The sequence below is a fragment of the Oreochromis niloticus genome, linkage group LG2 (assembly GCF_001858045.2).
Source record: "Oreochromis niloticus isolate F11D_XX linkage group LG2, O_niloticus_UMD_NMBU, whole genome shotgun sequence".
Taxonomy (NCBI): Eukaryota; Metazoa; Chordata; class Actinopteri; order Cichliformes; family Cichlidae; genus Oreochromis; species Oreochromis niloticus.
This window is the reverse complement of record NC_031966.2, coordinates 15,554,241-15,565,493: the sequence shown is the minus strand read 5'-3', so window position 1 is coordinate 15,565,493 and position 11,253 is coordinate 15,554,241. Positions and strand designations below refer to the sequence as shown.

Below are 11,253 nucleotides of genomic sequence, written 5' to 3'. Positions count from 1 at the left end.
CTAACAGTCATAGATTGTCGTGAAATGAAGCAATGTGGAATCATCTTCACAAAGAATTAAATAAAATGCAGCAAACATCCAAACAGCTTGGAATTTCCTTCAAGACGCCTACTAAACTCTTAATGAAGACTATATAAGGAAATTATAAGAAACTTTAAGCTGTGTTAAAGAACAAGACTTGGACTTAGAACATTTATTGTCAATGTACAGTTGCTTGCACAATAAAATTAGGTAGCAACCACAAAGGTGTGAAAGTAAAGAAAGCAATGTACAAAAAAGAAGAAGAAAAACAATATAAGAATAAAGTTGATTAAATCAAATATTCACGTTCAAGCTCATCAGAATTGTCCAAACTTTTTTGTTTTTGCTTTATGCACTATAATTCCCAGAGAAATATAAAGACAGGAACTGCTGCTCAAGACTTTTGCACAGTACTGTACATGCATTACTAAATGTCTTGATGCATGCTCAATCATCCAGGTTAGGAAATCCCACATAGTTGAGTCCGTCAACTGCTGTGGAACTTTGAGAAAGAAAGTTTCCACACGGAATCTTGTCACTGTGCAAATACTGACTGTACTTTTTTTTTTATACACCAAGACCCAGTTTTGCACTGGTGCACCGTGTTATGAAATCACGTCCTTAATTTCATAATTATCATAATGACACAAATTATTTCTCATTTTAAGATTTGTGGTGAGACCTTTCATTAACGAAATAAAACAATCACAGCTAAAATCTTTTACTTGCCATTATTCTTGGTTTTCTTCTAGCTCTACCATGTAATTTACATCACAAATTACACATTAGTTCTGGTTTTTGAAGAATCAAAATCATGCAACATGGGTTCAACCTGTGCCTCAACACTGCTAAAGAACAAAATGCCATGGCCCCTAAACTCAACATTTCTCTAAAGTGCAGAGCTTGAGGTATTTGATGCATTTTTTGCAGTACATACTAAACCAGACATAGACAATCAAAAATGAAAAGTGAACAAAGAGAATAAAAAGATAATATGCTTTAGAAACAGATGAGATTAGGGAGTGTACACGGGGAGTGTACTTTTGAGTGTCTTCTGTGTTAACCAATCAAATTCCTTTTATGATCTAACCCAACACGCTCAGTTCACCTCCTTAACTTACTGAAACCCCCAAGAAGGAGCAGTGTCAAGATGGTGGTGTTATGGATGATGTTGCTTCTTCTTCATCAAGGAGGTAAGTACTAATTTATTCTGTCCATAAATCTGAAACTTGATTATTTATGTCAAATACATTTGTGAGCATTTATCGATAATATTTTTATAATAATATTTTGAAAACATTTTAACCTAATACAAAATGCTGTTGTGTTTTAACTCAGATTCTCTGGTTCCAGTGAAAATGGTTCAGCTTGGTGAACCAGCAACCTTAAAGTGTGATACACCCAAAGAGATCAGGAGTAAAGTATACTGGTACAGGCAGAGTGTTGGGGATACACTTAAATTAATTGTGACACTATATCGAGATACAGAACCTGTGTATGATTCTGCATTTTTGAAATCAAGATTTTCTGCAAAGAATGCAAACAATTTTAGCAAACTGACTATTTTGGAGACGGTCCAAGAGGATGAGGGAATTTATCATTGTGGAATGACAGCATGGCATAATCTTGAATGGAGTGGAACATATTTGTTAGTTAAAGGTAATAAACAGACCAACTTTTACAAACTTTTTAATGTATCAGAGTATTTTTTTGAAGAATGTCTTTGTAATAAATTTTATATTTCGCAGGAAACACTGAAAGGACATCAAACTATATTGTTGTACAGCAGCCAATAGAATCAAATCCAGTGTGTCCAGGAACCACGGCAAATCTACAGTGTTCAGTTCTCTCTGATTCTGAGAACAAGACATGTCCAGGAGATGATAATGTTTTGTGGTTCAGAACTGGATCTAATAAATCTCATCCAAACATCATTTACACTGATGGAAATAGAACGAATCGATGTGAGAAAAGATCTGACCATCAGAAAACATGTTTTTATCAACTTTCTAAGAATGTCAGCTCCTCTGATGCTGGGACTTACTACTGTGCTGTGGCCACATGTGGGGAGATATTATTTGGAAATGGAACTACACTGGATATTCAAGGTATCTGTTCCAATGATTCTGAAATTAATCCATATAATATTTATAAATCAGATAACATAAATATATATATATATATATATATATATATATATATATATATATACATATATATATATGTATATATATATGTATCTATATAGATAGATACTATGGAGGACCACAAGAGCCACGCGCATCGAAATAAAAATTTCTGTGCTTTAATAATGAATTGTAGAATAAATTCTGCAATTGTAAATTCATTTTTGAATTCCAATTTAATAAACTGCATTTCAAAATCCTTTTTCCAATTGCATTTCAAAATCCTTTTTCCAATTGCACTTTAATAAACTGCATTTTAAAATCCTTTTTTCAGTTGCAATTTAATAAACTGCAGTTCAAAATCCTTTTTCCACTTGCAATTTAATAAACTGCAGTTCAAAATCCTTTTTCCACCTGCAATTTAATAAACTGCAGTTCAAAATCCTTTTTCCACTTGCAATTTAATAAACTGCAGTTCAAAATCCTTTTTCCACTTGCAATTTAATAAACTGCAGTTGGGAAAATCCTTTTTCCACCTGCAATTTAATAAACTGCAGTTCAAAGTCCTTTTTCCACTTGCAATTTAATAAACTGCAGTTCAAAATCCCTTTTCCACTTGCAATTTAATAAACTGCAGTTCAAAATCCATTTCCCTTTCCTGTTCGCTCCGGGATTAGCTGCTGGATTAGCTCCTGGATTAGCTCTTCGATTAACAACTTGCTGGAGGCTATTCAAATTAGCCACACCGTGGGATGTAAGGAGCTCTCTGATTGGTTGGTCAGACACAGGCTGTCTGCCAGCCTGGATTTTTCTAGCTCATAGCTTCTCCCTGCTAGGAAGCGTGTGTGCTTGTACAAAGGCCGTTCAGCGTCGGGATTTACACTCGGCTCGACACGGATAAGTGAAGAATGAAGGGACCCTGCAGCGAAACGGAGAGCCAACCTCTGACTGAGTGCCTGTCTACACATTCTGACCACCTGTTGAAGGTAAGGTGCTAACGTGGCTAACGCTAGCATCACCGCACGTAGCCCCGTTATTTTAAGATCATCTTAGCTAATGAAAGTTTTACGTCGCAGCTGTACGAGCTCGCTACGTGTTTTGTAAGCTGCTGTGCTCTTCACAAATAAAGCTGGAAGCAGCTCAGACTGTTAGAACCAGCACTGAGGCCTGTTACATTTATACAGTGTTAGAGCAATGGCTGCAACCTACAGCCTTTAAACTAGCGATTACAATGCTGACAGTAAACTCGTCAGTCCAGATGTTACCACATTACTCTATGGTACTTAGAGTTAAAACAACTGAGACAGGCTGGTTAAAATAACAGCTGTCAGTTCTCTCATTCAACATATAAAGACTGGAGATCACACTACTGATTTCAGTTCATTTAATATGTGAGTGCACAGATTCATTCTCAACTGGACATAAATGATGATCAAAGGTTGTTTAAATGATGAATTCATCAAATCCCAGCCTCTAACACAGTGCGCTGAATCTTAGCTTTGAATGTCCAGTATATTCTAATCAGTGCAATGTAAGCATTCACCGAACCTATAGTATCTACACCTGTGTGGCAAATGTGTGGTAAAGATACAGATAATGAAATTTAATTATTAATACAATATACATCATGAAAAATGAAAGCTGAAATTGATTCAGTTTAGTACTTTTCTCTGTATGCTCTGTGATTATAAAGGCCTTAAATTCTGTGATATATACTGTAAATGATTTTCACAGAGGTCTTAAAGTACTTAAATCACTGCTGATAGTCTGGTTGTTTATATTTTCACGTTTTTGTGTCTGTAGGGCTGTTTGATGACGATTTGGACTCCTCTGGGAGATGAGGACACACCCACATCTGTTCCATACTGCAGCCATTGATGGTGTTACAGCTCTGAGTCAGCTTTGGGCCATCAGACGCACACACTGGAAAACCAGCACCTGGACTTCATGCAGGAGAGACGGCCTCAGTGATGTAGGTTCATAAGCGAGTTCAAACATTTCTGGCCTCTTATCACTTAGATTTTGAATGCATTTAAAGCAGGAACTGCACATTAGGGGTGGGTTTTAATAATCGATTCATCGATTAAAATCGCCTGGCTTGGATAACGTGAAATCAATTCATTAAAATCCTGAATCGATTTTTTAATATAAATTTATTTTGCCCGAAACGCCAGAATCTCAGGTGAAACCTCACAAAATTTCAACAACCACCAAACAGCAAAGACGGTAAATGAGAGCAGGTACACGGATTCTGCACAAGGACGTAAACACACAGCGCGGACCCGCGGATCAGAATCAGTGAGATGTCGCCTTTCTCACCCGACGGGCGCTGCAGCTTTAAGCGTCTGCGCGCGTTCCCGCGGACGGCAATCACTTTCTGGCACAACAACTGCATGGACACGGTCGGTGCTGAAAGCCGACAGCTCCCTGATTCTGATATTTCGGCGGGTAGCACTTTGTGTTCACGCCCTTTTTGCGCTGATTCTAAAGCTGTTAGTTTTATCTCTCTCCAAACAATATTGACTGAACCAGCAGCAAAAGAAGATCCAAACTACGCTTCACGTAAACATCGTCATGAATTCCTTCTGACTTTTACTGTTTTGCTTCACCCACGATAAAATCACACTTCATGCACAGCTCTCTCTCTCTCTCTGTACTGTTTTCTGCATTATTCGCTTGCTTGTTACGTGCAACTCTACTGTTGTTTACAGCGTTGTCGGCCGCTGTTTTTTTTTTTTCTTTTCTTTTTTTTTCGTTTTACATACTTCCGAAAAGAAAACCTAATTTCTGCCGTTCAATACTGAACAAATTTAAACTTTTTAAAATTATGCAAAATGCAAAACGCTTAGCCGTGTCTCTAATAAAACCGCTGTAACGTCAGAGGTAACGTTCATATGTTGATTAATGGTTTTCTTTCGTTTTTGATGTACTGCAGAATATGTTTATAAAATCCCAGGCCAGGAAAATCACCTTCATGTTTTTCTGTTTTATCTTCAGCTACTTTGACACAAAGGCATCTGCTGTGACGCTCACACCTTTGATAAAGTCTTGCGTGTGTCAGCTTCCTTTTTATAGATACAAAATATGTCAATGAAATCTGAATTATAATATTTCTGACTGTCAAAATTTCCCAGATTCAAATCGAATTTAATCAAATCGTGGATCGATTCGATTCGGGACCTTGTGAATCGGAAATGAATCGATTCTAGAAATCAGTGACGATACCCAGCCCTACTGCACACCTAGCTGTCAAAAGTTTGGCAGTATGAGTACTGTAAAGTTTTGTAGGGTCCTTGTTAAAAATTCCACAAGCACCACACCACATTTGTCATATACAGTTCCATTTTGTACAGGACATTTTTGAAATTATATCTATATATATATATATATATATATATATATATTATATATCCTAGTTATCCACTTGTCAGTAATTTTTGAGTAAATGGATGTCACTGATAAATCAGTGGTGATTCACCTGCAAATGTTTTTAACAAACTTTGTTTTTTGTAGAATTCATCAGCAGCTGTGGAGAGATGCATTTGAATATCTTCTGGTTCCACTTTTCCTTACCTGGAAGCTGAGTATTGCTGATTTCTGACAAGGACACACACCTCAGCGCTTATCATGGGTGTTACATCCTCTGTGCAGCAATTCCAGAGAAAACGAGAGAGCAACGACCACTCATTAAGGACCAGCCAGAAATCTGTCCCTTTCTGGCAGCTGTGGAAACTTCCAATAATAAAGTTTGCATTCTTAGAACAATGCTGGATCATGTGTGATGTGTCATCATATGAGGATATTACATTTTGCCTTAATTCTGCTCAATTAAGTGTTTTGATCGTTGATCCAGTATGGCAGCTTTGTGTTGTGCTGCAAGTTAAAACCCATTGTCCTCATGACCACAGCATCTAACAACTGTCCTTAAAAAAAGTCGATTGACTTTAACTGGACACAATGGTTTCCAGTGGGAGATACATTCATCACTCATCCGTGACACTGGAGAAGTCACCTGGATGAGTGATAAAACAATTTTCCATGGAAAATCCAGAGGAACTAAACTTTGTTGTTGTTTCTTTGGGCTCAATTTTGCCTGAGGCTGAAATTGAGCCCAAAATGTTTTCTTCTTTCAGAAGAATGTTTTCTGAAAGAAGAAAACATTTTGCCAATAATCAGATAAAAAGATTGTTGAACCAGGTGGTATTCTCTGGAGTTTAAGACCAAAACTGAACTCAGTGAATTGACATTAGACTGGAATTCATAAGATGAATAGAAATACTGCTGAAGCTGAATGATATGTGTGTGTGTGTGATCTTTGTTTTCTCCAATTCACCAGGTCTGTAAAGTTCAGTATGACTGTGGTACATGATACAAAAGAATAAATACAGAAGAATAACAACTTTATGTGAATAACTTTACTCTTCTTAAAAATAACTCATAAAACAAGTAAAAGTACAAATGTGTACAAGTTAGAGACTTCCTCAGTAAGTTTACACTCTTTGAGTGATTTTAATTGTGTGTTAAAGAAGAAAGAGATTAGAGGTAAAGTAGAGGATGCAGAGTCCATCACTGAGGCCGTCTCTCCTGCATGAAGTCCAGGTGCTGGTTTTCCAGTGTGTGCGTCTGATGGCCCAAAGCTGACTCAGAGCTGTAACACCATCAATGGCTGCAGTATGGAACAGATGTGGGTGTGTCCTCATCTCCCAGAGGAGTCCAAATCGTCATCAAACAGCCCTACAGACACAAAAACGTGAAAATATAAACAACCAGACTATCAGCAGTGATTTAAGTACTTTAAGACCTCTGTGAAAATCATTTACAGTATATATCACAGAATTTAAGGCCTTTATAATCACAGAGCATACAGAGAAAAGTACTAAACTGAATCAATTTCAGCTTTCATTTTTCATGATGTATATTGTATTAATAATTAAATTTCATTATCTGTATCTTTACCACACATTTGCCACACAGGTGTAGATACTATAGGTTCGGTGAATGCTTACATTGCACTGATTAGAATATACTGGACATTCAAAGCTAAGATTCAGCGCACTGTGTTAGAGGCTGGGATTTGATGAATTCATCATTTAAACAACCTTTGATCATCATTTATGTCCAGTTGAGAATGAATCTGTGCACTCACATATTAAATGAACTGAAATCAGTAGTGTGATCTCCAGTCTTTATATGTTGAATGAGAGAACTGACAGCTGTTATTTTAACCAGCCTGTCTCAGTTGTTTTAACTCTAAGTACCATAGAGTAATGTGGTAACATCTGGACTGACGAGTTTACTGTCAGCATTGTAATCGCTAGTTTAAAGGCTGTAGGTTGCAGCCATTGCTCTAACACTGTATAAATGTAACAGGCCTCAGTGCTGGTTCTAACAGTCTGAGCTGCTTCCAGCTTTATTTGTGAAGAGCACAGCAGCTTACAAAACACGTAGCGAGCTCGTACAGCTGCGACGTAAAACTTTCATTAGCTAAGATGATCTTAAAATAACGGGGCTACGTGCGGTGATGCTAGCGTTAGCCACGTTAGCACCTTACCTTCAACAGGTGGTCAGAATGTGTAGACAGGCACTCAGTCAGAGGTTGGCTCTCCGTTTCGCTGCAGGGTCCCTTCATTCTTCACTTATCCGTGTCGAGCCGAGTGTAAATCCCGACGCTGAACGGCCTTTGTACAAGCACACACGCTTCCTAGCAGGGAGAAGCTATGAGCTAGAAAAATCCAGGCTGGCAGACAGCCTGTGTCTGACCAACCAATCAGAGAGCTCCTTACATCCCACGGTGTGGCTAATTTGAATAGCCTCCAGCAAGTTGTTAATCGAAGAGCTAATCCAGGAGCTAATCCAGCAGCTAATCCCGGAGCGAACAGGAAAGGGAAATGGATTTTGAACTGCAGTTTATTAAATTGCAAGTGGAAAAGGGATTTTGAACTGCAGTTTATTAAATTGCAAGTGGAAAAAGGACTTTGAACTGCAGTTTATTAAATTGCAGGTGGAAAAAGGATTTTCCCAACTGCAGTTTATTAAATTGCAAGTGGAAAAAGGATTTTGAACTGCAGTTTATTAAATTGCAGGTGGAAAAAGGATTTTGAACTGCAGTTTATTAAATTGCAAGTGGAAAAAGGATTTTGAACTGCAGTTTATTAAATTGCAGGTGGAAAAAGGATTTTGAACTGCAGTTTATTAAATTGCAAGTGGAAAAAGGATTTTGAACTGCAGTTTATTAAATTGCAACTGAAAAAAGGATTTTAAAATGCAGTTTATTAAAGTGCAATTGGAAAAAGGATTTTGAAATGCAATTGGAAAAAGGATTTTGAAATGCAGTTTATTAAATTGGAATTCAAAAATGAATTTACAATTGCAGAATTTATTCTACAATTCATTATTAAAGCACAGAAATTTTTATTTCGATGCGCGTGGCTCTTGTGGTCCTCCATAAGATACATATATATATATATATATTATCCAATTTATAAAGTACCCGTAATTAATAAAAATGTATATTTCATATCTACTCAATCTCATCAGGATGTGACATCTCTTACTTTTAGCCACATCTAACTTTGTTTCTCACTTTTATTATTGTTCCAGAAAGCAGTGTGTGGTCACAGACAGCCAGTACAGTTGTTTTTCTGCTCAGTGCTGTCATGTGTATAAGTCTCTTTATTATTGCTGTCCTCATTTACATAACCAAGAAAAACAACAGTGATCATCACAAAGGTAATTGAACTTACTCACCATTTGCTATAAACAAAAATAAATAATTAATTCTTAATTAAATGTTATATTTCTGTACTATCATCAAGCTCCTGGTAATGATCAGAAAACACAACAGGTACTTAATATTAACATTATTCTGATAAATATGAACTTAAAACAATTAAAAGGTTAAAAGTTTTGATATTTTCTAATATTTTCTAATTTTCTAATATTTTTCATTTAGGACATTTCCCAGATTAAGGACACACAGATGTTTTCTGCTGTTGTCTTTGCCGTGATCAAAGTTGATATTTGCACAACAAAGGTTGTGAATGCAGCAGACGAGCAGCAGATCTATACAGCTGTCAAAGCTTTTGGGCTGGATTAGAGCTACTTACCATTGCTTGGTATGAAACAATCTACATTACGGGATTTTTACATCTCATAGATAATACGCTTTTATGTGTTGAAGTTCTGTTGTAGTTCTGTACATATTCGCACACACATCTAATGTGTACGTCTGTTGTTTTTCTCTGTCTTATTTACATTATCATTATTATTATTATTATTATGTGCTGCCTTTAATGAAGCCCAAGTAAAAAAAAAAAATCCTCCAAACAAATCAAAGTAATTATGTTAAAAATTGCTTTCTTTCCTCACATTTCCCATTTGTTTTCCTTAACATTTCAGCAAATTAGTGCAAGGTTGTTTTAAAGTATTAATTTAAGTAATATTCCATTTTCAGGGTGATATCAACTCACATTGAAAATGTTTACCCAGTAATCTCACCCCACAGAGTTGATTGAAGGGTAATTTCATCTCAGACCAGCACATTTTTTTAGACTGTCTCTGATAGTGTAGCAGTAGTCTCTGTTTTACTGCCTTACTTTCAGTTCATGTATTTTGTTTTGCACTATGCATATTTTATATGCCATTAGATCATTCTCATGTAGGAACTATTGTACTGCATGTTGGTTCCACTGGTGCACCTGAGGGAGATGCATGCCCATGTTGATGTGTGAGCATGGCAAGTTGAAGCAAGAGAATTTAATTCAGAGAAAGTTGTTTCTTAAAAGTATCTGTAAAGTGCTCATTTCTGCCTCAAAGCATGGGTCAGCCAGCGAGGTATGTATGTATGTTATATAGATCATTTTATGTCTTTATTTCACTCGTCTTACTATTTCATTGAATTTTATGTTATGTTTTAGTTCGACGGTGGCGTAGTTTGTGATCAAGGTGAAGCTGTAACAACCCCAAGACCTTACAACTAACATTAAAGCCAACTTCATGCCATCAGTAAAAGAACTCTTTATTGACTTTGAGAAGAGGTAGAAGTGATACTCTGCATAAAACGTTTTTGAACTTCGTACACATAGCGTTCTGTGTTGTGTTAGAACCAAGAGCAGCCTAAAGAAAACATCTGTTAAAACCTTGTATTGACTCTGAATCTGAATATTATGTAGAAAAGGTATTTAAATATATTTATTCTTTCAAGGTTAAAAAAAACAACAACAACATTAAAATACCTGCATAGAGACTATAGAAATATAAAACTATGCTTGAAATCACAGAATTTCATCATGAAGTCTGTGATAAATAAATTTTTTATGTACTATAATCAGTGCTTATGTTCAAGCTGGAGAGATTATACCTCTCGACTGGTCTCCCCAGACAAGCTAGAGGAGGTGGCTGAGGAGAGAAAGGTTTGGGTTTCTCTGTTTAGGCTGCTGCCCCAGCGACCCGGACCCGGATAAGTAGAAGAAGATGGATGGATGGATAAAAACTGTTGGAAACAAATTTAATTGTGTTACACTGCATATCCTTGCAAGATGAGAGAATATCATGCTTTTTTATGCTAAAACTTGTTAACCAAACTTGACTCTTCCCTCTTTAACGTTATACGACACCGTTGTCGATCGACAGTTCTTCTTGTCTGTTGACTAAAAAGGTGTACAAACCCCTGTTTGGCTTAACATATTGATCCTCCATCCCATCAGCGTTATGAATGCTTTTATTGTGAAAAATTGTTGATCATTAGTGGTGCTGGCAACGCCGCCTGTTGGCTGATTGTGCTTCCTGTGATGTCCAGTTAGTTGCCTGGGGTTTCAGCTGGACTACCTGCTGATCATGTTTACTTCACTTTTAAATAAACTTGCCTTCAAAATTTCTCATTCTTTTATTTCTATGCTGAATGGAAGAAGACACATTTAATTATAGACTGAGCAGCTTTTTTCAACTTTGATTCAAAATAATGGTTTTCATTGTCCAGCCAGTTTAGGTTTAGGTCAGACATAACTTTTGCATCTATTTAAATTTGAATTTGCAACACTTCAGTAACAATTTTAAAAAATCTCTCTCACACTATAGTTTATGATGAAAGACTGCTGAGAACATTTTC

At 36.6% G+C, this 11,253-nt stretch overlaps 1 protein-coding gene and 1 long non-coding RNA gene across 2 annotated transcripts; both read left to right on the top strand.

Moving 5' to 3' along the window:
- Nucleotides 1-989: 989 nt before the first annotated feature.
- On the top strand, nt 990-11,006 carry LOC102078201 (uncharacterized). Its single transcript, XM_013267430.3, has 6 exons — nt 990-1,214; nt 1,360-1,680; nt 1,770-2,129; nt 8,748-8,876; nt 8,963-8,991; nt 9,100-11,006. The coding sequence occupies exons 1-6, from the start codon at nt 1,172-1,174 to the stop codon at nt 9,241-9,243; spliced, it is 1,026 nt and encodes a 341-aa protein (XP_013122884.1). The 5' UTR covers nt 990-1,171; the 3' UTR covers nt 9,244-11,006.
- LOC109203578 (uncharacterized) lies at nt 4,060-5,922 on the top strand. The gene is made up of 2 exons (XR_002063333.2): nt 4,060-4,119; nt 5,661-5,922. It is a non-coding gene; the product is annotated as an uncharacterized LOC109203578 (long non-coding RNA).
- Nucleotides 11,007-11,253: the final 247 nt, after the last annotated feature.

What these genes read in the sequence shown, in the direction of transcription:
- LOC102078201 (XM_013267430.3), top strand. Translation starts at nt 1,172, where the DNA reads ATGGTGGTGTTATGGATGATGTTGCTTCTTCTTCATCAAGGAG. An exon ending in CAACAGTGATCATCACAAAG is followed by an intron (nt 8,877 to 8,962) that starts GTAATTGAACTT and finishes ACTATCATCAAG; the next exon opens with CTCCTGGTAATGATCAGAAA. An exon ending in ATGATCAGAAAACACAACAG is followed by an intron (nt 8,992 to 9,099) that starts GTACTTAATATT and finishes TTTTTCATTTAG; the next exon opens with GACATTTCCCAGATTAAGGA.